This window comes from Sphaerodactylus townsendi, unplaced genomic scaffold (genome assembly GCF_021028975.2).
Source record: "Sphaerodactylus townsendi isolate TG3544 unplaced genomic scaffold, MPM_Stown_v2.3 scaffold_25, whole genome shotgun sequence".
Lineage (NCBI taxonomy): Eukaryota > Metazoa > Chordata > Lepidosauria > Squamata > Sphaerodactylidae > Sphaerodactylus > Sphaerodactylus townsendi.
The window spans coordinates 584,396-610,299 of NW_025950418.1; the positions used below are offsets into that span (position 1 = coordinate 584,396).

The following is a 25,904-nucleotide window of genomic DNA, read 5'->3' on the forward strand; positions in this document are numbered from 1 at the left end:
GGTCCATAACTTTGGACCCCCTAAACCAAACTGCACCAAACTTGGGGGGGGGGGTCCCATTAGGATAGTTTCCAGATGATACCCTGACATTTTGGTGCTGATACATCCAAAAATGCGCCCCCTTCAGGAACATCCTAGAAATTTGCCCAAGAATCTTTGATCTGCATTGAGTTTTCTGTATTGCTGTCCATGAGGGGTTGCAGGCTATGCTGAAATTCCGGTGCTGATATGTCTAAAAATGCACCCCCTGCAGGCACCAATGTCCTGGTGCAAAAAAAAAATTTGGTCGTGGTGGAGTGGCCGCCCATGGGGGGGGGCATGCAACTCAGGTTTTGCCCAGGGCTACAGTTTGCCCAGGTCTGCCTTGTTACGCCCCTGGGCGTAACTAAGGCAAAAATCACTTGGCAAAATCACCAATTAGTAACTCCCTCTCGGCACACACAAATAATTAGTAACCTACTCTCGGGAACCTGTGAGAACCTGCTGGATCCCATCTTTGCTTAGTATCCACAGTGCCTCCAGCAACAGGAAAATTAGACATTTGGTCTAATTAAGACTCCTGGAGAACTCAGTTTACTTTCCTTTGATTGGTCCTAAAGGGATTTTTGTTTTAAAGTACTGTTCTTACTAAAATGTTGACCATTTCTGGGCTCAGGCACCCTGCGATTTACAGAGGACACCACTTGGCAACAGGAAAATGATGGGATGGGGAGGCTGAAGTCTTCTCTCTCATTGTGGTCCTAATCCAAATCTGGGCTCACACGTGCTGCAGGAACAATTCTGTTCCCCCCCAGCCCTTAAAATATTCTGGTTGGATCCTGCAGGGCTTTTGTTATGTTATGATTTTGCAGTGCTGTCGAATTTTGGATTCCACAGAGAGTGGGAGATGCTAGCTCAGGGGTCTTCAAACTATGGCCCTCCAGATGTTCATGGACTACAATTCCCACCAGCCCTGCCACTTGGCCATGCTGGCAGGGGCTGATGGGAATTGTAATCCATGAACATCTGGAGGGCCATAGTTTGAAGACCCCTGAGCTAGCTTGTCAGGTGGAGTCATTGTTTCCTTTCAATTTGATGGTTGGGGTGGATTGGCTCTGGGCCATGTGTAGGATATGGGCAGGGGTATGTGTCAGGCTGGGGGGAAGTTGTTGGTCCATGCCATCTCCTACAAACGTCATAAACAGGTAGCCAGTAAACAATTTGAATGCCATGCTTGGTTACAGACACTGGGTTTGCTGGTTGCAACGTCTTGGGAGTTCTTTTACTCCCTCTTCATGTCTGCCTGCTGCTGCCCATCTTTCCTCCTTTCTTTCCACCTTTCCAACTCCACCCAACCCAGACTCCTCTAGACCGCTGCTTTGAGGAACCTCACCAACATCGGGAGTTGCCCTCTTGACTGGACCCCTCCCTGGCCTTTCCAGGTCCTCCTCAGAAAGCCATCTTCGCCAACCGTTGTAGTCATGGCCAACCAGCCTCTTTTGACAGTGTTGGGCCTCGGTTTGTTGCCAACCTCCGGGTGGTTGGTGGAAATCTCCTGCTGTTACAATTGATTTCTAGATGACAGAGATCAGCTCACCTGGAGAAAATGGCAGTTTTGGAAAGTGGATTCCAGGGCATCGTACCCTATTGAAGCCCTTCCCTTCCGTAAACCCCACCTCCTAAACTCCACTCTTAAACAGGTGTTTCCCAATTCAGCACTGGCAGCTCTAGTCCCTGGTCACACCCCATCCACAGGATCCCTGCTGACCTAGTTCTTAGCCAGGGCTGGTGAATGGTCAAGGACCCCTCCCTGTAAAACCCTTCCCTCCTTCCAGCCCTTCCAGATTGTAGTCTTGTCAACGGAAGGTGAAGCAGGACTCCTGTTGTCCACAGGTGTATATGTACATTACTCCCTTTGCTTTGCCACACCCGGTCACACATACCCAGTCTGACTAGTTCTTTTAATCTTGTGTATGGTCTCCATAGTACAATAACACACCCATCTCTTATAATGCTAGGCTTTTTGATATCACTTTGGAGCAGCAGTGGCATAGTGGTTAAGAGCAGGTGCACTCTAATCTGGAGAACCGAGTTTGATTCCCCGCTCTGCCACTTTTGCTGTGGCAGTTTATCTGGAGAACTAGAGTAGCCTGTGCACTCCAATACACGCCAGCTGGGTGACCTTGGGATAGTCACGGCTCTGCGGAGCTGTGTTTGTTGTGTGGGGGGCGGGAAGGGCAAGGAGATTGTAAGTCCGTTTGAGTCTCCTACAGGAGAGAAAGGGAGGGGGTATAAAATCCAAACTCTTCGTCTTCTCTTAATATATAATTACTCTATCCTATCCAGAAATTAGTTCCTATAATAAATGAAGAATATTAGTAGGATGTATCGTCGAAGGCTTTCACAGCTGGAATCAGCTGGCTGTTGGGGATTTTCTAGGTTGCAGGGCTGTGGTTTTAGCTCCTAGCATTTTGCCTGCAGCTGTGGCTGGCATCTTCGGAGACATGCAATGGTAAGATGTGTTTTTCTCTGTGGCACTGTGTGGATGCCAACCACAGATGTGGGCAAAACGTTAGGAGATAAAAGCATCAGACTGTGACCATATAGCCTGGAAAGCCCGGAGCAGCCAGTACATACATTTGAATAGCTAAAAAGACCGAGTTATTTTGTTCCTGGAGCACATAGACTGTTTTTGCACGGCAAAATTGCATTGGTGTGAGCATGGGACAAATCCCTGTGCATTCGAGAATTTGGACTTTCCTGTTCACAGTAGCCTTGTGCACTGTGCTAAATTGCCAGATCCAGAATCTTAACAAGTTCAGGGGACAAAATTCTGAATTAACCAATGAAGCCCAGACCAACAAGACTTGGTGCCAGATTATAGCAACCGTCAGAAGAGGAATCTGCTTCTATGGATCATGTTTCTCTGCCCAGCCCTGTAATTTTTTTTCCTGCACAAGTCACTGAAAACATTTGCAAAACATTTTCAATCCCACCTACCCACCTGTTGGTCTGCTCTCACCCCCTCAAAACAATTCCTGGCTGCCATTTTGTCATTTTGTGTGTGTGTGTGTGTGTGTGTTAATTTTTCATGGGTTCAACGGTTCAATGCTTTGTGCTGCGATTTGCCATAGCGTGTGTAATAAGTCCTTCATAGATGTCACCCTCCCCCATTAAAAAAACACACCCAGAACTGATTAAATGAACAGGGAAGATGGCAGGGACCGAGCTCAGAAAATGGCTCTGAAGAGGAATTCCAGAGACTGCAGAGAGGCATGGGAAATGTCTTAAAGAGATCGCACAGCAAGTGAAAACGTTTTGAAAACATTTCAGCGAAAGAATTGCTGGTCCTGAGGATGGGTTTTAAACGTTTTCAGCCTGGAAATAAAACGTTTTAGGGTAAAAACTATATAGAAACTCCTCAGAGGAAATGTTTTATCTCCTGCCTCAAAACATTTTAAAGTGTCTGTGTGGAAAGGACCAGTGGGTTGACAGTGCTAAGTAAACATTAATATCAAAACTCAGAGGGAAATCACCATCCCTGGCGTATGTGCCGAAATCATTTACAAAGGGCACAGCGCAAATAAACTTTGAGTGTAAATCTGTCTTCCTCTAACAATTCCTTGGCTGCACGGAAGCATACTGTGGTTTTCAGGCTGTCCCTTCACTCAGTTCTACTGCCTTAGCCAATAAGAGCTGTATTTACCCACAGCCGCCCTGGTTTGGGCTGACTAATTTGGTGGAGTGCAAAGCTAAACTCTGCCCTAGCTCTGTTTCCCCAGTTGCTACGTATGTGCTGAAACAAGAGTCAGCTCCGTTCCTTGATCCAGGCTTCTGTTTCAGATGGACACCTGCTGCTTCAGGAATTAGTGGGCTAAAAAAACCCCCATAAAGGAAACCGCTGAAGCAAATGGAGTTTGGTTGTTGTTGTGGAACTGATTCTTCAACTGTGCTGCCGCCTGATTCTCCGGCAACCCTGGACTTCTCGATTCGACAGCGTCCATCCACTATGCTAAAGAAAAGGGACACGTATGTTGGTGGTTTGTGACCCTTTTGGGACGGTGGTTTACAGTGAAAGGGCATTCAGAAGGAAGGAGGATAGCTTCCAGTTGCTGGTAGGTAGTCCCTGTAATGTCATTCCACCGCCCCATTATTAATTTCCTTCCTGCTCTTTGAAAGAAATTGTAGCTGTGTAGAGGCTCACTTTACTGTATCTTATTATGGGGGGTGTAGTGGTTAAAGTATCAGTCTAGGGCAGGGGTAGGGAACCTTTAACACTCAAAGAGCCATTTGGCCTGTTTTCCACGGGAAAAGAAAACACTTGGAGCCGCAAATAATTTTTGACATTTAAAATAAAGATAACACTATATATATATATATAGGGGTTTTTTTACCTTTTACTCCGCTCATTCTGAGAAGCGCATGGATGTGCCCGCCCTGCTGCCTGCAGGGTGGGCAAGGATGAAGCCGGCGGCTCGGCCTCACCGGCTGCCGGGAAAGCACCCGCCCCACTCTAACGGGGCGGGCGAGAGGGGAAGCCCGCAGCACAGCCCAGCTGACCGTGGGCAGTTGGTGCGCCCGGCCTGCTGCCTGCAGGGCAGGCAAGGATGGGGCTGGTGGCTCGGCTCGTGGAGCCACAGTGCAAGGGCAGAAGAGCCGCATGCGGCTCTCGAGCCGCAGGTTCCCTACCCCTGGTCTAGGGGCCTTTCCCCACTTTTCCCTCTACCACTGTCACTGCGCGCTACTCACTGCGCGCGTCATTTCTGGCGCGCTCCCGGGCTTCCCCATCAAAAGGCGCCATTTTCTCCAGCGCCAGGAATGACGCGCACTGAGGGGGCGTGACAGCGGCAGCGTTGGGGTGGCTGCTTTGTCGCCGCCCCTGTCGTGGGGAGTGCCGCGGGACCCCGCGCTACTTGGCCCGAGTAGCGCGCAGCAGAAGCTAAGTGGGGAAAGGCCCCAGGATCTGGAAAACCCAGGTTCAAATACGCACGCAGTGCTGGATTAAGACGAAGAGGGGTCCTAGGCAGTGGTGGGATTCAAGTTTTAACAACCGGTTCCGGTGGTGGGATTCAAATAATTTAACAGCTGGTTGTTTACAAGCACCATTTTAACAACCGGTTCTGCCAAAGTGGTGCGAACCTGTTGAATCCCGCCACTGGTCCTAGGCCATTCCTCTTGTGAGAATCCCTCACCCTCACGACTAGAGGAAGACGGAAGACTGTTTTAAACAAAATGGAGTAAAGCCAAGGATGATGATGGGTGTTTCAAATTCCATAATTCACAATCCCTCCTCTAACAGACATAACATGTCATTGTTAAACACTGTAGTGATGGGGGAAGGGGCACAACTGTGTGAGAAGGTGGGGTGGGAATGAGTGCTCTAGATCTGGAAAAAATACATACCAGGGCAGGGTTGGGCAAGGGAAAGAACAGATCTCTTTTTAAGAAAGAACCGGTTGTGCTGGGATCCAGTATCATGAGCTAGAGGCCAACTGTTTCCTGAAAAGGCATACACAGTACCTCAACCACATTTGTTTCTTGTAAAATTGACTCAACGGGTATAATAGTTCGAAACTTAAATCCTCCAAGGGCGTAAACCTATTAGACGGTTCAAGGTTGTTAAGCAAGGCTTCTGCCTCCGACTGACCTTGTAAATACAAGTTTATTTGGGTCTGCTTGGGAGGTTTTTGCTCATGAATACCAGGCGAAGACCGACTCCGCTTTTTATTCGGCATTTTGTTTTCTCTCAACACTGTGAGTTATCGGCTTTAGATAGTTGGTAGAAGTTCCAGGAAGGGAGAATATAAACTAATGAGGCTTATCTGCTGAAAAAGCCGTAGGAGACACCGCCCTCTTCGTTCAGGGCGTCCCTTTGTGCCGTGAGTCACAGCCACTCATCATTAATATTCTCTTTAGAGTCAAGCTCGTCTTATGATTGTTAAAAATTTAAAACTTATCTTAAAATGTGGAGGAGCTCAGGAAAGATTGCCTGCACTGCTTGTCTACCGGAACCGGAACCCCGACTCAACGGGTATGAGTGCAAAAGGAATATGTCTCCGTACAATATTGTCAAAAATATCATATACCTTGGCTGGAGACCCCCAAGATTTTGAGGTCTGCCAAGCCTATTGGTAAATCCAGCACTGCTGCCATGGAAACTTGCTGAGTGACATTGGGCGAGTCATACACCCTCAGCCTTGACCCTGGCAGCATTTAGAGACCTCCAAGGAATGTCAGGGGGGTGGGACATGGAGGCAGGCAACAGCAAACCGCCTCTAAAGTCTCTTCCCTAGAAAATCCCTCCAGGAATCGCCAGAAGTCTGCTGTGACTTGATGGCACTTTACACACATAGGACTGACCAGAGGTCCAGTAGAAACAGTGGGAGCTTCCCAAAAGCCCACGATATATTAGGAGCCAGGAATGACAATTGGTTTAACTGGGCTCTGGGGAAACACACTGAAATTCTGTTGAGGGGCAACTCCAACAAGCAACAGATTAAGAGGATACTGGAATGAGGCAAACCCAGTCCCTGGAGAAGAATCATGGCCACTGAGGCTGCAGTGATGGCCACTGGATATTAGGGTTGCCAGCTCTGAGTAGGGAAATATCTGGAGATTTTGGGGCCGGAGCCTGGAGTGGGTGGGATTTGAGGAGAAGGTGGACCTCGGGATGGTACATAGTCATACAGTCCACCTTCCAAGCAGCCTTTTTCTCCAGAGTACTCAATACACAGAGAAGCAGCAGACTCACTGATTAAAGATAAAGTTAACTGTTTATTAGAGAACTACATTTCAGATATGAAAGATGAGACGAGAGACAGGGACAGCCTTCAACTACCTCACTAGTTAAGGAAGGTGGGAGAAGGAGGCTTCCAAGATGACGGAGGAAATTAGACCTGAGATTATCAGTCTAAGGCAGAGGTCTTCAAACTATGGCCCTCCAGATGTTCCTGGACTACAATTCCCATCAGCCCCTGCCAGCATGGCCAAGTGGTAGGGCTCATGGGAATTGTAGTCTCTGAACATCTGGAGGGCCATAGTTTGAAGACCCCTGGTCTAAGGGATTGACAAGAGGTGACACAAAAGGACAGAGGGGATCTCTAACCTTACAGCCCCAAGTAGCTGACCCCCTGCCTGCCACCTTCTGGGTCTTCTTCTCAGTTCCTCTGCACTGTAAATGTTACTTCCAACATTCTGGCGATCAGTTCTAAAAGCAGAAGATCTCCAGTGATGATCCTAGGGGGGTGGGAATTAAGGCACTGGGAGCCGAGTGATGGATTTGGGGTCTCTGGATCCAGACTGACAGTCTCTGGGAATGGAATGAGACCCCTAAAGGTGGAATTGACAGTCTTTTTTTGTGGTGGTGGTGGTGAGTGCTCTAGAAAAATGCATAGCAGGGCAGGGTGGGACACGAGAAAGATCTCTTTTTAAGAAAGAGCCACCGTTGTGCGGGGATTAAGTGTCACATGTTGGAGGCCAAGTGTTTCCTGCAAAGGCACGCGCAGTACCTCAACCAAGTTCCTTCCTTGGAAAATTGACTCATCAGGTATGAGTGCAGAGACTCTGTACAATAGGAAACCAGCCATCACCCGCTGCTGGGGAAAATGATTTAGGACCCCCACCCCAATTTCCTGTCTCAGGATTGCAGTTAGCATTCATTAGGCTCCCAGACTAAGTCCCAGTCAGCTACTGAGCACATGAAGCTGCCTTCCACTGATTCAGCCCATCTAGCTAGGTTGGTATTGTCTGCTCTGACCGGCAGCAACTCTCCAAGGTCTCAGTTATGATCCTTTTTAATAGGAGGGGTCAGTGACTGAATCTGGGACCGCCTGCTTGCGAAGCAAATGCTCTACCGCTGAGCCATGACCCTTCCCAAGGTTAGGACCACATAATGTCTTCCATATGGCTGTACCATGCGCCCTTCAACCAAACATTGAGAGCAGGGTATAAAAAGTGACTGCCAGCCAGGGCTGTCCAACATTCATAACCCTTTGGATGGGTTCTGGCCATGCCTATTTTAAACAAATTATTAAAAAGAAAGGACAGAGCAACATGTTTGTGTCATCTCAAACTCTCAGGGTTGTCCTGGCTTGAGCTGCCAGGTAGAGATATCAAGTTACAGCAGGGAGCTGAATCCAGTCCGAGAGTTAAGTGTCAGCGTCAGAAGTCCAGTCCAAGGGTCAGAATGTACAGAATCCACAAGTCAGAGGAAGCGTTGCAGCTGTCACAATCTTTGTTGCATTCAGGCCAGGATATTCTGCGAACCTGCTCTTCCTGCATGTTAGGCTTCATCCTGTGAAGACTCTGCCTCCCCCTGCTGCAGAAGGTGCCTGAGCTAGTGTAACCTCAGCTTGTGGGTTCTGTGGGGCAGTACTTGGAAGGAGTTGCAAAGAACCAAATTTAAACAAAACAGTTTACTTCTTTTTACAAATAACATTAAACATCAACATTTAACATTACAATTCAAGGTCCTGTTCAGGTTGCATTTCAAGTCCTTCTAGTTACAGTCTACTGATACTGCCAAGTCCAATTCTTCTTTGCAAGTGGGTTGGCTCCTGAAGACTCCAAGGGCTTGAGGAACAGGATGCAACATGATGAAGGTTTCCAGGAGAACTCTCACCCATTACAACCACAAACAGAAGCCCTGAAACAATAAACTCCAACATTTGCAACATAGCAAAAATAAACAACTACCTTCCCAGTAGTTCCCAACAATATTGTAGTTTACCTTAACAAGGTGTTAAGGGCTTATAGAAATCAAGGTCCGAGTCTGGTAGCCTTGTCTTCTCCAAAGAGCTCTGCAGCCTTTCTGCTGCTCTGAGTCTCCACCCCCTTACTGGGTCAACCCATTCTGGGCATGGGGGTTACACTAGCAGGCACACGCTTTTTCAATAAATACACAACTCCCTCTGGCCGAATTCCCACTGGAAATTTAATCTAGATACAACCACGCTTCAAAAGAATCGGCACCTTTTCATCCAGGTTCCAACATCCTCACTGTATCATGTTTCTCATGAAGATGTTTAGGCTTGCCCCTTGGGGGGGGGGGGGTGCCTGCCGTCAGGGGTGCAATTGTTAAGCTATCAGCACCAAAATTTCAGAGTATCTTTAGGAGACCCTCCTGATGATACTACCAAGGTTTGGTGAAGTTTGGTTCATGGGGGCCAAAGTTATGGACCCTCAAATGTGTAGCCTCCATCTATTAGCTCCCATTGGAAACAATGGGAGATGGGACACCGCCTTTGGGAATCCATAGCTTTGGACCCTCTGGACCAAACTTCACAAAACCTGGGTCGTAACAGCAGGAGACTCCCCTGATGATACCACCCAGGTTTGGTGAAGTTTGGTCCGTGGGGGGGCAAAGTTATGGACCCTCAAATGTGTAGTCCCCATCTATTAGCTCCCATTGAAGTGTGTTTTTCCCCCAAAAAGGTGCATATACAAGCAGGTCCAGGAAAATCCTGTGGAAAGGGGGTTGGGGGGCACCAGAAACGGGACTGATCTGTGTTCTGTGGTTCGGCAGTGGGGAAATCACAAGGAAACCAGGATATTTCGGGTGACTATCCCAGGATTAATCACCAGTGGGAAATCACCCGCTGTCTCTGCCTTTGCTGACATGTGGGCTCAGGTGAGTTAGGTGCTTGAGTCTCTGCAGCTGGAGCAGGGCTGGATGCACGGCCTGTTTCTGCAGGCACATCTGGAGTTTTGACCTGGTTGTTGTTCACCCTGTAAAGCCTGCAGGGGCCCTGGCTGCTCCAAAGTGAGTGAGCACCCCTTTGCATTGGGCAAAGTTGGTCTTGGTTGTGGATATACCTTCTTTCAGGACCCGGAGCTTCTGTTGGCCCCAAGGGTCATGGAGTTGTTGTTCGCACTGTTGGTTCGCAACCTGGTCTGGGCTTACTGGGCTCTGCTGTTGGAGGAGGAGCAGCAGTGGCGTAGGAGGTTAAGAGCTCGTGTATCTAATCTGGAGGAACCGGGTTTGATTCCCAGCTCTGCCGCCTGAGCTGTGGAGGCTGATCTGGGGAATTAGCCTGTGCACTCCCACACACGCCAGCTGGGTGACCTTGGGCTAGTCACAGCTTCTCGGAGCTCTCTCAGCCCCACCCACCTCACAGGGTGTTTGTTGTGAGGGGGGAAGGGCAAGGAGATTGTAAGCCCCTTTGAATCTCCTGCAGGAGAGAAAGGGGGGATATAAATCCAAACTCCTCCTCCTCCTCCTCCTCCTCCTCCTCCTCCTGTTCCTGTTCCTGTTCCTGCTCCTGCTCCTGCTCCTGTTGCTCCTGCTGCTCCTGCTGCTGTTCCTGCTGTTCCTGCTGCTCCTGCTGCTGCTGTTCCTGCTGCTGCTGTTGCTGTTGCTGTTGTTGCTGTTGCTGTTCTTCTTCTTCTTCTTCTTCTTCTTCTTCTTCTTCTTCTTCTTCTTCTTCTTCTTCTTCTTCTTCTTCTTCTTCTTCTTCTTCTTCTTCTTCTTCTTCTTCTTCTTCTTCTTCTTCTTCTTCTTCTTCTTCTTCTTCTTCTTCTTCTTCTTCTTCTTCTTCTTCTTCTTCTTCTTCTTCTTCTTCTTCTTCTGCTCATCCCCTGAAGACCCATTGCTCTCCAGGGAGACGGCCCATGACAAAGGTGAGAATTCATCGTCTGGGACCATCTCTCATGTCATCACTGAATCTGCTGTTTCTCCCCTCAGGAAGTTGTCAGTGAACTCTGCAGTAGAGGCACAATGGCCTCCATCCGAGAGGTGTCCAGCATAGCCGAAGACCTGCTCTGCTCCATCTGCCTCTCCATTTTCCAGGAGCCCCGCATGCTGGGCTGTGGCCACAATTTCTGCCTGTCTTGTTTGGAGAGCTGCGTCATCGCCAAGGGTCAGCCTGAGGGGACGTGCCCTGAGTGTCGATGCCCTTTCAGCCTTCAGGATGCCGTGTGCAACAGAGTCCTGGCCAACTTGGCGGAGAAGGCCCGACTCCTCAAGTTGGAGGAGGGAAGCCAGTCCGATGGGCCTAGGTATTTTTGTGAGGAGCACGAGGAACCTCTTAAGCTCTTCTGTAGTGAGGATGCGGGGCTGGTTTGTGTGATCTGCCGGGATCTGCCACAACATCAGGATCATCACTTTTTGCCTGTCAAGAATGCGGTGAAAGAATGTCAGGTAGGAGCCGGTGGGCATCTTTGTGTGTGAGGTGTCCGTTAATGCGATCTGCTTGTTCTGCATATGGTGTTTGATACATGATGAACCATCAGCATGGGGGGAGTAGTCGATGCTCTAGTCACCAAACGATGGACATAGATATGTGCTACAGCCCTGAATAAGTCATGAAGCATGATTCTAAGCATGTTTGGAAGTCCCACTAAAACCCAGTGTGTTATTTGTGCAGTCCTAAACAGAATTATACCTTTCCTTCTGTGCAGGGGCGTAATGCCCATTGGACAAGGTGGGCAGCTGCCCAGGGCATCACCTTGTGGGGGGCACCAAAAATGCAGGGTTCGTTTTTGGGTATTTTTAGTGGTTTTCCATTTTTGGCCTGCAGGGGGTGCAGTTTTTAGGCTAGCGGCACCAAAATTTCAGCGTATCATCGGAAATCTGTTCTTATGCTACCCTCCAAGGTGAGGTTTGGTTCAGGGAGTCCTCAAAGGGGGTTCCCCCATACCCCATTGTTTCCAATGGGAGCTAATAGGAGATGGGGACTACACCTTTGAGGGTCCATAACTTTGGCTCCCCTGAACCAAACTGCACCAAACTTGGGGGGTAGCATAAGGACAGTCTCCTAATGATACACTGAAATTTTGGTGGCAATATGTCTAAAAAAGGCACCCCCTGCAGGCACCAATGTCCTGGTGCAAAAAAAATTTGGTCGTGGTGGGGTGGCTGCTCATGGGGGGGGGGCATCCAACTCAGGTTTTGCCCAGGGCTCCAGTTTGCCTTGTTACACCTCTGCTTCTGTGTTGAATAGAATAGACTCAAAAGGGCAGAACTACTTTGGATTGCATAGCCGCTTCCCCGTACATTTATTGTTCGGATTGTAATAATGCTCTCCAGAAGGATGGTGGGAATTCTAACCCAACATATCAAAGGGGCTGAGGAATGTTCGTGTCATTTACCACCGAGATCTCTTTTGTCCTGATTTTTGTTTATTGGTTGCCCAGGGTACACTGAAGACGTCTCTTGAACCCTTGGAGGACGGCATGAAGTGGGCCACAAATAATAAGTCTCGCCAGCAGGAAGAAATGGAAGAACTGGAGGTAAACCCGAGTCCGAAAGAGAAAAGCTGAGAAAGATATCACTGGAAGAGGTGGGCTTAGAGCAGTGATGGCGAACCTTTTCGAGACCGAGTGCCCAAATTGCCACCCAAAACCCACTTATTTATCGCAAAGTGCCAACACGACAATTTAACCTGAATACTGAGGTTTCCATTTAGAAAAAACGGTTGGCTTTGAGGCGTGCGTTACTCAGGAGTAAGCTTGGTGGTAGTCGGTGGCTTTGCTTTGAAGCAACCGTGCAACTCTTCCAACAGGCGAATCATGACCCTAGGAGAGTTTCCTCAGAAGCAAGCCCCACTGCCAGCAACCGAGCTTCCTCCCAAGTACAGGATTGCACTTTAGTTCTTCGCATGAAAATCAGTGGGGTTTAACAGCGCTTAACCGGGTGACCTACACTGCTTCCCCAAAACTAGGTCTTAGGTTTAATGCTAATAATTGAGCCCAGCGGCCCAGGCCAGCCTAGATGTGGGGGGGGGACACTCTGTGCGTGCCCACAGAGAGGGCTCTGAGTGCTACCTCTGGCACCCGTGCCAATGTTCGCCACCACTGGCTTAGAGGCAGAATGGAAGAGGATCACAATCTTTGGCCTGAAAGTGGCTGGCCATCCAAGTCCTGGGAGATAGAATCCTGCACAGTACACAAGAACTAGGGTTGGCGACAAGTCTGAGGAAAAACGTCCTGCCCTTTTTACCAAAGTTTAATGGGCTGTTATTCACTTGCCGGTGATGTTATTTTCCCTCTGTGTCATGAAAACCTTCAACTGCCCATTTCTACACATTATTCCTCTCTTAAAGGGGCAAGACATTTTTACTCTAGGCCAGCTGCCCACCCTGTGCAAGCTCTGTAAAGCAGCCGAAATCTTCCGTTCTTTTTGAGATTACTCAGTCTCTGATTAGTTCCCAGTTCAACCTTCCCAATGGTTGGGGCATTGTGTATGTAAATCATGGGGCAGGTTCATTCCAACTAAAACATGGGTTGGGCACAGTGTGGACAAACAATATAAAGAAGAAGAGTTTGGATTTATATCCCCCTTTCTCTCCTGTAGGAGACTCAAAGGGGCTTACAATCTCCTTGCCCTTCCTGCCTCACAACAAACACCCGGTGAGGTGGGTGGGACTGAGAGAGCTCCGAGAAGCTGTGACTAGCCCAAGGTCACCTAGCTAGCATGTGTGGGAGTGTACAGGCTAATCTGAATTCCCAAGATAAGCCTCCACAACTCAGGCGGCAGAGCTGGGAATCAAACTTGGAGAAGAAACCACCGAACCCAGGCTGCTTGAAATATACGATTGTAGGCAAAATACAAAGTGCAATAAAGAAGCGCATCCCATAAATGATACAATAAATATAAATTGCACTGTAAGGGACACACTCCCGTTAAAATTAATCCAGCTGGGGTTGTACTGCATAAAGTCCTATAATCCAACAGTTCAATGGTAATGCAAACAGGACTGCAGTAACCCAGCCATAGATGAGACTTAAAAGTCCTATTGGAAGGATGAAGTAGATTCCCCTAGGGCAGGGGTCTTCAAACTATGGCCCTCCAAATGTTCATGGACTACAATTCCCATCAGCCCCTGCCAGCATGGCCAAGTGGTAGGACTCATGGGAATTGTAGTCTATGAACATCTGGAGGGCCATAGTTTGAAGACCCCTGCCCTAGTGATTAGACAATCTCCCGGTTAGTTGGCAAGAATGTGATCTGCAGTATGGCCACATTTTCAGATGATCTTCATCACTATGCAGGTAAATCTTGCCGGTATTATACAAGAGGTTAGGGGGGGAAAGCAACCTGCAAATCCCTGCCCCAGCTAAGGACACACCTCCTATTGAGTGGTTTCTCAGCCTTTTGGCTAAGATCAAGCATAGTGACGTGTCCATTCCGGTCATGGACGTTCATGTATCAACTTGACTGTGTTTGCTCAGTAAACACACACCCTCTGCTACAGTGTTTTTTCATTAGGTACCGAACATAGTTACTATTTGATATCCTCACCTCAGAAATCAATGCCATGTGAACCACGGTGTCCTGGCCTAGTTTCTAGCCACAGGTCAACACTCCAGTCAAGTCTTTTCAGATGCCTACAAGACAAGTTACCGAGGGGTCCAGTTCTGAATGAAGCGATAAACATTCCCTGTCGTCTTGCAGCCACCAAAAGTCTCTGGAATCAGTGAAGAAGGAGGCTGAGCTGCTAACCTGTGTCTCTGTTGTCCCATGGCCATCGGCAAGGTCTAGGGTGCCCACCTCCCCCCAAGACTCCCCCTGCCCGCTGGGCTCCCAGTTGGCAGCCTGCAGTCTCTTCTGACCTCCCCTCCAGGCAGGCCAGAAGAGACTTTAGTCCCGGCCTTGGAGACCTGCTTTTATAAGCACTGAGGCCAGGGGTGGGGCTTGGGGAGCAGGAAGGGGTGGGAGGGGGGAAGGAAGGGAGGGGGGAGTCAAGGGTGGGGTTGAGGGCACTTGGAGGCAGCAGGAAGTCCTGCTGCCTCGTCCTTTTTGCGTGCCTCCAATGGAGTCGAGGCACGCGAATGAGGCAGCAGGACTTCCTGGTCATGTGGGGGGGCCGATTTTGCGCCCCCCATGTGACCAGAAGAGTGGCGCCCGGGGACAAGGGCTACCCCTTGTCCCTAGGTAGATGCGCCACTGCTTGCTGGCTCAGTCTATCTTATCATTCTGTTGCTGCCAGGTTCCCCTTCCCCTTGTGGCAGAGAATAAACTTAATCATTTCCCACAAGAATAAGATTGACACGATTTGTACACCATTGCAAGCCATCTCAATACAATTGTCAAGTTGGTGCTTGCAAACCCACCGCTTCTGATGCTTGATTCAGAAAGCCACAAGCAAGAAGAGAACGGCCAACCGGCAGCCCAGGTCACCCTGAATGTAGCTTTTATGTGGCTTTTGCAGAACTTGAGTCAACGTTTGTATGGCCAAATCTACATCGAGTTTGAGAACCTTCGCCAAATCCTAGATGCAAAAGAGCAGAGCATGATGGATACTGTGAAGCAAATGAAGGAGGACAACCAAGCCGAAATGGAAATGAGGCTGGGCTACCTAAAAGCCTACAAGTCCTCTCACGCCGAAACCATCTCCAGGGTCCGAGCTGCACTTGAGGAGTCAAATGAATTCGCTTTGCTGCAGGTGAGCCCCCCTTGAGCTGCTCACAGACTCCATAGCTCCTAGCACTTGCAATATTATTTTATAGGCACTCTGCATTTCCATGCTAACTCACTGAATGGTGCTGGGCCATATTTTTCTCCTATAATGATCAGTATTTTCAGTATCGTTGCTTCCTCTGTCTAAACCTTGCTGTGCTGCTTCCTCATTCCAGCAAGCGCCAACCTCAAGAAGACCTCTCAATTGGCAAATTGTCAGAAGGGGTGTTTCATAAAGGAGGAGATTTACTCTACCTTCACTGTATGTTCTTTCAGCTCCTTGATGTGTAGGGAGTAAATTGGCATTTTCATTGCAAATAGCAGCAGGATATTCTGGAGCTAATCTGAGCCAGGATGTTCCAGTTCTGTTCATTTTGGCCTGGCAACTCCCATGATCCCTCTGGAATTGGAGACCAATTTTCAAATGCCTGTCTTTATGTCCAATGAATTGTGTGTGATGCAGAGACAGGTTGTAGAAGGTTTTTCCCTCCCCTTCTCTAGGCTAACATCAGAGATGCAAAGTACACATGATCAATTAAACGCCTTTTGGTAATTAAAAAATTTCCCTCAAGAAATCAGTGGTTTATCGGCTTGCCGGATGGATTTACAAAAACATTTTCTTAAAGATGCAGGAGGGAATCCATCGTGTAAGATGATGCTTGGTGCCATAGACACATGCATGTTTTGTGTGTCTGTAGACACTCATTATTTAAAATTTCTGCAGATTGTCAAAATTCCTGTCACAGACTGAGACTTGTTGAGTCAGGTGACAGTCTTAGTGAGCATGAATGTCTGCCACAGTCTTACTTACAGTCTGGATGATGGATTAGGGCTGGACTTGTGGTTGCTCTGAAACAGGTATATGTTTTCATGGTCTGGTCTGAGGAAAGTTGGCTTGGTAGGCAGTTCCAGGGATTGACTCTCTGTTTCTCTTCCATTCAGGGAATCAAGGAACTGATGGCACGGTGAGTATCGGTTTTGCACCCTACACTATAGATGACCATGGAACAGCAGCAGCTGAGATAGTCAGTGTGGTCAGAGTTTTGGACTAGAAGCTCGATTCAAATTCCTGGATGACCTTTTAGCCAGTCACTTTTGCAGCCCAACTTACCTTGCAGGGGAAGAAGGAAGCACTGTGTATCCCCCCCCCCCCCGAGCTTCCTGAAGTAATTGTAGAGGGAAATGTGTATGATTAGCAATTCTTAACAGTGGCTGGGCAGGTCCCCCCCCCTCCAGGGGCAATCTACAAATTTAAGAATTTAAGAACATAAGAACAAGCCAGCTGGATCAGACCAGAGTCCATCTAGTCCAGCTCTCTGCTACTCGCAGTGGCCCACCAGGTGCCTTTGGGAGCTCACGTGCAGGATGTGAAAGCAATGGCCTTCTGTGGCTGTTGCTCCCGAGCACCTGGACTGTTAAGGCATTTGCAATCTGAGATCAAGGAGGATCAAGATTGGTAGCCATAGATCGACTTCTCCTCCATAAATCTGTCCAAGCCCCTTTCAAAGTTATCCAGGTTAGTGGCCCTCACCACCTCCTGTGGCAGCATCTTCCAAACATCAATCACACGTTGCGTGAAGAAGTGTTTCCTTTTATTAGTCCTAATTCTCCCCCCCAGCATTTTCAATGGATGCCCCCTGGTTCCAGTATTGTGAGAAAGAGAGAAAAAGGGGGGGGGGCAGTTAGAAACTTTGGGGATAAATGGGGGCAGATTTTAGACAGGCCCTTCTCCTGACTTACAATAACATCTGACAACTGACAGGGGGAACTTGTATATTTCTGAACACACCCTGAGGAAAGAATCCTGACTGTTTCCCCTAAGTGGTACACACCAAACAGGAATCAAATGGAACATTAAGTAGTCGGTTGATGAGGCATAAATGTGTGCCTGAGGACTATGTATCATAAGTACACGATGACTACGAGATTGATGATCATTTTGCTGTCAAATTGCAGAGGATGTATGGCAATCCCTGGTGTGGTTTTCAAGGCAAAAGTCATTCCGAGGTGGTTTTACATTGCCTGTCACACCCCTGGCATTCCTTGGAGGTTTTCCTTCCAAATACTGACCAGGGCTGACCCAGTTTAGCTTCTGAGATCTGACGAGATCAGGCCATCCTGGGGCTATCCAAGTCAGGGCTGTTAGGATTTGCAAGTGTCTGTCACAATCCTGATAACAAGAGGTTAACTGTGTGCATGTTAATTAGCTAGTGAGGTCAGTGTCTTGCTATCTATTCATTGATTAGTTATTGGGCAGTTAATCCGACATTGCTTATGTGAGGCAAAGCAGGTAGGTCAGAGGTTATAAAGTTAACTATGTATCTTTGTCTCACACAGACACCAGGTGTGCATCAGCACACACTGTTCGTTTTCTTTGCTACCTGTAAGATGGATTCACCTTAAGAGGTGAATGCCTAGGCCACGTGTGGGCTCACATGTGCCTAAGTTCTGCAACTAAGTTTGTACTAGAATAGTAAGGATTTGTTATGTTTATTCCATGTGTACCCTACCCTGATTTAGTTAAGTAAAGTTTCTTTTTATAATCACAGCAAAAGTCTCCTGGTCTTTCCTCTCACTCTGCTTATTACCCAAATAGGGAAACAATTCCCCAACAAGGGCATATTGTAAATATGCCCGTGTTAATGAAGTTCCCTTTCCTGGAGTGTTGTTGTGATGCCCTAATATTTTACTTCTGACTGGTGGAGGCGTGCAGTGGTAATGTTGTATACTTAAGGAGGATTGGTTGATAGTGGATTAAAGGTTAAGATTAGGTAGGTGGGAGAAAGGTTACCAGAGGCTTCCTGGAAAGTGGATTCCTATGGAACTACTGATCCCCGCCCAAGAGCAAACAAGCAGTTTGCTCAGGGTTTGCTGCAGCTGGATCATCAAGACGACCTCCTCCTGCTGTGGGGTTCAGTGGGAGCTTTTATAATATCACACTAAATATAGATTACATTTTGCATGCATAGTTCTATTTCCAGCTGCTGCTTCCTGTTCTCCAGTTCAAAGCTGACTCCAGCATCATGTGACAGATGACATAGGAATTTCTAGTTCAGCAGGATTCTGAGGCATAATGCATACAGCCAGTGCAGAGTCAAATGGCTGTTATCTGGCTAACTTCTCGTTCATGCCTTCTCTCTCTAGTGGTGTGCATCCAGCCAATCCACTGATTTCATGGAATGGGACTTTCCTACTTCTCTCTCTTGATGCCTCTTATGGGGGGTTCTGCAGTATGATTGGGGAATTGATGGAAATCACTCCCTTTCTGCCAGAGGCGTAGCTCCAAGGGGATGGGGTGTGTGCGATGCACTGTGCGCGCACCCCTTTGGGGGCATGGCGAGGGCGTTCCAGGGGCATTCCGGGGCGGTGGTGTCCCAAGGCGGGATAGGGGCGGAGGATGCACTAGTTCACCGGGCACTTTCCCCCCTTGCTAGCCTTTGCCTTCTGCAAAGAGACATCCCTTTTAATTGGCTGTACCGTGTGGTTGGATACATGTCTTGTTCATGTTCTTCTCCATGTGTGTTCCAAACACTTACAGACTGTAGGAAGCTGCCTTCCTGCTATCAGGTTAGAGCCCTGGTTAGCTCATGGCTGGGCCTTACCAGGGTTTACTTCCAGCCACACTCTTAGAGGCTTTCCCCACTACAGAAGGGAGCTAAGGTCGACTCGGTTCCCTTCAGTGGAGGGCGATTCCAGGCTGTCCCCACAGCAACTGAGTTGGCCCCCTGGAACCGAGCTAAGTGGGTGGGATCATCTTGGTGCCTGTTTCGCTCCTCGATCGTGATTGGCGCTTGTGTTACGGCGGGAAACGGGAGCGTTCTTTTCCCCCCCAGTTTTTACAATTTACAGTTTACAGTTACATTCCCACCACGACTCTCCCGTTCCGCGCATGCCACAAAAGCGGCTCGTGATTGGTTGAACGGATGAGGTGTCATTTCGATGCTTCCCCACTTCGAAGCTTCGAAGCGGTATCGACCTTGTTCTGGCAGAAAAGTGTAGTTCATAACTGCAACAAGGATGTCACAGTTCTGAGGGGGGGGGGGAACTGAGACAAAACAACGTTGAGCTCGGTAGCAGTGGGGATTCACTGAGGCGAACCTAGGTAAAAACCAGTTCAACTCTGCCAGTGGGGAAAGCCCCTCAGTGATAGATGCTGGACCTAGCACCTTTTCTTAAAGTGCACAGCGAATGAAACAAGGATGTCTCTTCTCCACCCTGCAGGATCCAGGATTGTCTCGAAGAAAGAAATAGAGAAGCAGAACATGAGGTGTCCTTTCATGACCTGGAGGCCGAGGAAGCTGAGGACAATGATATTGAAGATGAAAAGTCTGTTGTAGATTTGCCCGAAGGAAAGGGAAATGAAACAAAAGATGATGACAGGGAAGCGTATGGCGAATACCAGGAGGCTGAGGAAAGTCAGGATACTGAGGAAACTGAGGACATAATACCCGTGGATCCTGCTCTTGGTGAGCTGGAAGAGTGGCTAGATTTTGAGACCTGGAAAGAAATGTTAGAAAGCATCAGTATTGGTGAGGACTACAATGCAGACTCGTCCTACTGGTTCCCATCATCCCAGGAAGACATGCTCCAACCTAGAGAGGACAGTACCTCTGAGGCAGCTGAGGAAAAAGCAGCATCTCCGAAAGGAGACCCAACTTGGATAGTAGATGTTGTCACTTCAGTACCAGATAAAGTTGCCTCAGATCAGCCAAGCAGCTGCTCTGTCACAGCTCTGCCCACAGAAACGGGCCTCCTTGGTCAACCACCCAGCATCTGCACAACTAACTACTTCCCAGTGCCTGTTTTCCAACCAATACCACTTTACAATGCAGTGCAAAGATGGAGTTCCCCCTATAGAGGGAGGCAGAACACCAGAAGGGGCTGGGGCATGCCCCCAGGCGGGGGAGCCCCAGCTAGGCCTCGCTTTTGGTCCAGACAGGGACAAGGCAGATCCTTTCCAACTACACAGAAACCCCAACATGTTGTGGGGAGCTGGAGCTCACCCAAGAAAGACACATTCAAAACTCAAGAGGCTGGTGACTCAGGACGAGGAAGGGGTTGGTTCAGTTACAGGAAACCTCAATCTAGTGGGAGCAGCATCTCAGGTCAGAGAGGTGGAGGAGGGACACAGTCACCCAAGCCCAGAGGGGCTCAGAATTCAGGGCAAGGAAGTTCAGGGCAAGGCCGAGGAAGTTCAGGCCAAGGTCGAGGGTCTGCCCATCCACTAGGCCGAGGAAGTTCAGGCCAAGGTCGAGGACCAGGCCGAGGAAATTCAGGCCAAGGCCGAGGGTCTGCCCATCCACCAGGCCGAGGAGGTTCAGGGCAAGGTCGAGGGTCAGCCCACCACAGTGGAGGACAAGCTTCCTCAAACAAGGGAACCAATTGGCAGACATCTCACCGTGGAGGTCGTGGCTCTGGTTCAGCCAAAGGTTCTGGCAGGAAGTAGTCACTTTCCCACCCATTACCCCCAGAAGAGGCTGCATGTGAATGAGAGGAGGAACAAGAGAAGGCTGGGATGACACACCAAGGCACCTGATATTCATTATCTCATTCTGACCAGGAAATGTTTGGGTCAACATTCTCTCTGAGTCATCAGTCTGAAAGCTGTAGCATTTAGCTAGAGGTTCATGAATTCAGAACCTTTGGACCAGCTCCCTACCCACCAACCACCGGTTAATCAGGTAACAGATTTTAAAAAATGTTTTTCTTACAACTAAAAATGCTACTGGCTGATGCCATCTTAGGGGAAATGCCTATTGGGGTGCTGTGTGGTTTCCGGGCTGTACGGCCATGTTCTAGCAGCATTCTCTCCTGACGTTTCGCCTGCATCTGTGGCTGGCATCTTCAGAGGATCAGATCCTTTGAAGATGCCAGCCACAGATGAGTTTAAGTAAGGCTTTCGTGAGACGCCTTTTCTGGAAACAATTACTGTTTTAAGTGTATTTATGGAAATTGTATTCATGTTGTTTTTATATATACTGTTTTATGTTGTACACCACCCAGAGTCCTTTGGGGATGGGGCGGTATATTAAATAAATAAATAAATAAATAAATAAATAAATAAATAAATAAATAAATAAATAAAAATAGATGATGATGTGCAGTTTGGTATTAATGTGGAGCAGACACTACCCTTCAGATGTTTTTCACAGTGATTAAAACCGTCTCCCCAGTTCCATCAATAAGCATCCCATAAAAGAGATTTGAAGGTTCAGCAACCTATTAATTGACTCTAGAAAAGAGATGGGGTATTCTGAAAATATTCATGCCAAGGAAGATTCACACCATTCATTTTTATCTGAATGAACAATTGAGGTGATGCGGAGATCACATTCATACCCTCTTTCAACTCCATCTTTATCTCCTTTTATTATGAACTGAGTCCGACCATTGGTTCATCTAGTTCAGGCACTAGGAGCTGTTCTCCAGGGGCTCAGAGTAAGGTCTTCCTTAAACAGATGCTACCTGAGATGCCAGGGACGGAATCTGTGGTCTTCTATATTCAAGGCATGTACTTGACCACTGAATCTCCCCCACCCACCCCCTTTCTGATTATCTGCCCCTATGCCCCACCCAACAGCATGGTGTAGTGCTTAAGAGCAGTGGATTCAGATCGGGAGAATGGGGTTTGGTGGCTCTAATCTGATGAATTAGGTTTGTTTCCCCTCTCCTTCGCATGAAGCCTGCTGGGTGACCTTAGCTTAGTCACAGTTCTCTCAGAACTCTCTCGGCCCCACTGACCTCACAAGGTCTCAGTTATGAAAGCGGGGAGGAAAGGCAATTGGAATCCACTTTGAGACTCCTTAAAGGTAGAGAAAAGAAGGATATTCAAATTCTTCATCTCAGAAGTCAAGCAGGGTCAGCCCTTGGAAGAGAGACAACCAAGGAAGACTCCACAGAGAAAGAAAATGGCAAACTACCTGTGCTTCTCATTTGCCTTGAAAGCCCCTTGCTAGGGTTGCCATAAGTCTGTTGCAACTTGACAACACTTTGCATGCACACAAAATACCAGTGTTACAGCATGTTGGTCAACTGATGTTGCATATAAAGTAATTATCTTCCTCTTTCCTACCCTTCCCCCACCTTAGTAAAGTGCTTGCCCAGATCTTGTGGCACTGCAGCTGATATCCCCTTGAAGATGCTGCTGCAGAAGGTCAACAGTGAATGGTGTCAGTTTCCTACCCCCATAAATTCTGCTGTCGTATGGTAGGGTGGCCCTTGCCCAATTTGTCTCAATTTAAACTCAAACAGCCCCTCGCCCCCCGCTCCAAACATAGAGGCCAATTCATGCAAAAAATACTGTACAAAATGCAAAGCGCTTTTATTTACCACGTAGATGGAAAGGTCTAAAAAAAAAAATTCCAAGCATCTATATATTAGTGTAAAAAAATCTGTCTATTTTCTCTGCTCTTCAAATATGTACACATCCTGATGCAAAATACAAACAAAGAACTACAAATATCCTGGAGCGGAGAGACAAACACACAAAAAGGCATCTGACAGGGTAGTGTGGAGGAGGTACAATTAAACAGAGAAGCAATTAGAGGCAGGACTCTTGAGCGCTGCTGATTTTTTCCCCAAATAGAAATATACATCTAGATAAAATGAAGCATTTCACACCACTGAAAATAGTCCCAAAATTAGTCTGCCCCCGCAAGCCAAAGTTTGTTCCAGCAGAAAGCAATGAAATACTTGTTAAATACCAGGATTGCTTCCTTGGGAATAAGTCCCACGGAACTTAATGGGAGTTCTGAGTAAACATGCCTAAGGTTGTGTGGAACATCATAACTTCCAAAGGATGTTCAATTTATACAAGTAACACTTTAAAAAAATGGGGAGGGTGGGCTTGATTAAAGTGGGAAAACTGTACAGAAAACCCAAATTATTTCCAAACATTCTGAATGATATTTTTCAAAAGACTCCCCCGTCCCTTCCCTCCCATGAAAATAATATTCGGCTTTCTGCAATTATTCACTTAAACGAACAATACCCTTGACGCCTGACAAAAGTCAATGGTAATGCATTATTGTGGAGGAGGGCAGGCTTTTTGTAATTAAGAAACCAAACAATAGAAGGAAACAATGCATCTCCCCCTGCCTGCATCTCCCCCTGCAGCAGTAGCGTAGTGGTTAAGAGCAGGTGCACTCTAATCTGGAGGAACCGGGTTTGATTCCCCGCTCTGCCGCCTACAGGAAGGCTTTGTGGAAGAGCTTATCTGGGGAAATTCAGATGCTTGCACTCCCACAAAACCAGTTGGGTGATATGGGCTAGTCACAGCTTTTTTAGAGACTCTCTCCTGGCCCCACCCACCTCACAGGGGTGTTTGTTGTGAGGAATCCCTGAGGAGATTAATAAACCCAACTTTGAGGTCTCTCCCTGGAGGAGAGAAAGGGGGGATATAAATCCAAACTCTTCTTCTTCTTACTGTGTAGGCTATTTAGGACGAACTACCTGCAAGCCAAAAGATTGATCCAACCCCAATTACTGGGTGGGCTTGACAAGGCACAGACTCCATTGCTGTGAGTTTAACTCTGCAGATGAGAATGTTGAATTTTTTTTGGGGGGGGGGGGCGGCGGAAAGATTCTTTGTTTTGTCAGGGGCGGGGACAGCTTCAGACAGAGTTGCAGAAAAACAAAATAATCCCCCAGCACTCCAGGTTGCTTTGGGGAACGGCGGCTGCTTCTCCCTCCCTGCGCTTTGTAAAGTACAATATCTACAATTTCGCCGCCTCCACTTACAAAGAATGGGCCACATTCCCGGCTGATGAGAACCCAGAGGTCGGTGAGGCAGCAGCATCCAGTGAATGGGAAACCAGTCCTTTCAGAAAACCCACCCAGCTTCCAGTCTGGCCTCCTTTGTTTGTCAAAACAGACAAGAGTGAGGTATTCCCCAAGCCCCTGTCCCACAAGAGCAGCTATTACTGGGTTCGCCCAGTCGACGACGGGTTTGCGAAGTACCTTCAAAGCCACTTCTTCCAGCCTCTCCAAGTGTCCAGTGCTCAGTTTTTTAAAAAATCCCAGTGTGCTCAGACCAGGAGGTCCCGTTTGTTTAGCCAGTGTTAGCCCAGTCATAGTCAAAACTTGAAAAGGTAGGAGAAGTAACCCCCAGCGTCGGATACACTAAACGTTCCAGATGCCTCCATCCCCATTCTTTGTGGGACGGAACGAGCACCTGGAGAAAGAGCAGAAATCAAAGGAACGGGACAGAGGTAGACTTCCCAAAGTTGAAAAGGAGCAGCAGTGGCGTAGTGGTTAAGAGCAGGCGCACTCTAATCTGGAGGAACCGGGTTTGTTTCCCCGCTCTGCCTCCTGAGCTGTGGAGGCTTATCTGGAGGATTCAGATTAGCCTGTGTACTCCCACACACGCCAGCTGGGTGACCTTGGGCTAGTCTCAGTTCTTCTGAGCTCTCTCAGCCCCACCCACCTCACAGGGTGATTGTTGTGAGGGGGGAAGGGCAAGGAGATTGTCAGCCCCTTCGAGTCTCCTACAGGAGAGAAAGGGGGGATATAAATCCAACTCTTCTCCACGTGAGATGGAAAAAAAGACAGCCCTGCTCCCTGAAGTGAATTTCACTGTGCCGCAGCAGACTATTCAGCCTTTACTCAATAGAACAGCATGAGAGGAAGGACCAAGGGGTGTTTTAAAGCCAGGGTTCTTAACATATACCCTTAACCTCTAAGTTCCCTTGACCCAGGGCCACCTATCTCTTCCACAGCATAGTGTACAGGCCAACACGTGCAGCCTGTAAAAGGTCTGTGAACAGAGCCCTTCAACAAGATGCACACCCAGGGCAGCCCCAAAGCAGGGGCCCTTCCCAAATCTGGATGGGGCGACAGGGCAATCTATCCACCCCACCCCACCAATCCAGAGCGGTTCAATGAGGATTCTCTGCTGGAATTGGGGCTGGGGCAAGAAGACTCCATCTGTTTCGAGATCTTGTTTCTCCCCGTCATTCTGTGCCCGCGTTTCCTTTTTGATCTCCCCTTCGCCCACGTCACCCAAGACGGCTTTCCCCTCAGTTTGTGGCTTTAGAGCACAGGTGTCAAACTCGCGGCCCTCCAGATGTTATGGACTACAGTTCCCATCATCCTCTGCCAGCATCATGCTGGCAGGGGATGATGGGAACTGTAGTCCATAACATCTGGAGGCCCACGAGTTTGACACCTGTGCTTTAGAGCATTTGGGAGAGAGAGCCCAGAGACTTAAAAGTAAAAAATCACATCGAAATCACATCAGTATCAACAACATAACATAATCGCCTGCATGAATGGTAATAGAAACTGTTGAGGGCGCTTCATGATCGTCATCGTGGCAATCCTTACGACGGCTCTGTATGGCAGGTCTGCACTATCACCCCAATACTGCAGATGGGAAGTGGAAACTGAGAAAGAATAGCCTGCCATACAAAGGCAAGATCTTAGCCACAGGCTCCGAGCATTTTAGATCACTGACTCCACCAACTCTCACAGAACTGACAGGGTTGCTAGTATTGAAATGACTAAGAACTGATTGGTCCAGGATGTGACA

The 25,904-nt window shown here is 48.2% G+C and overlaps 1 protein-coding gene and 1 long non-coding RNA gene across 2 annotated transcripts; one reads left to right on the forward strand and one right to left on the reverse strand.

Moving 5' to 3' along the window:
- The first annotated feature begins 3,722 nt into the window (after window positions 1–3,722).
- LOC125425280 lies at window positions 3,723–21,520 on the forward strand. The gene is made up of 6 exons (XM_048482879.1): window positions 3,723–4,094; window positions 10,661–11,116; window positions 12,112–12,207; window positions 15,129–15,362; window positions 16,319–16,341; window positions 19,598–21,520. The coding sequence occupies exons 1-6, from the start codon at window positions 4,011–4,013 to the stop codon at window positions 20,820–20,822; spliced, it is 2,118 nt and encodes a 705-aa protein (XP_048338836.1). The 5' UTR covers window positions 3,723–4,010; the 3' UTR covers window positions 20,823–21,520.
- Window positions 10,107–24,728, reverse strand: LOC125425281. The gene is made up of 3 exons (XR_007243343.1): window positions 23,787–24,728; window positions 18,571–18,574; window positions 10,107–10,184 (listed from the first exon to the last, which is right to left on the reverse strand). It is a non-coding gene; the product is annotated as an uncharacterized LOC125425281 (long non-coding RNA).
- Window positions 24,729–25,904: the final 1,176 nt, after the last annotated feature.

Excerpts from the sequence above, each read along its gene's own strand:
- LOC125425280 (XM_048482879.1), top strand. The coding sequence starts at position 4,011 with ATGTTGGTGGTTTGTGACCCTTTTGGGACGGTGGTTTACAGTGAAAGG. Across the intron at positions 4,095-10,660 it reads AGGATAGCTTCCAGTTGCTG|GAAGTTGTCAGTGAACTCTG; the intron begins GTAGGTAGTCCC and ends TTCTCCCCTCAG. Across the intron at positions 12,208-15,128 it reads AAGAAATGGAAGAACTGGAG|AACTTGAGTCAACGTTTGTA; the intron begins GTAAACCCGAGT and ends TGGCTTTTGCAG.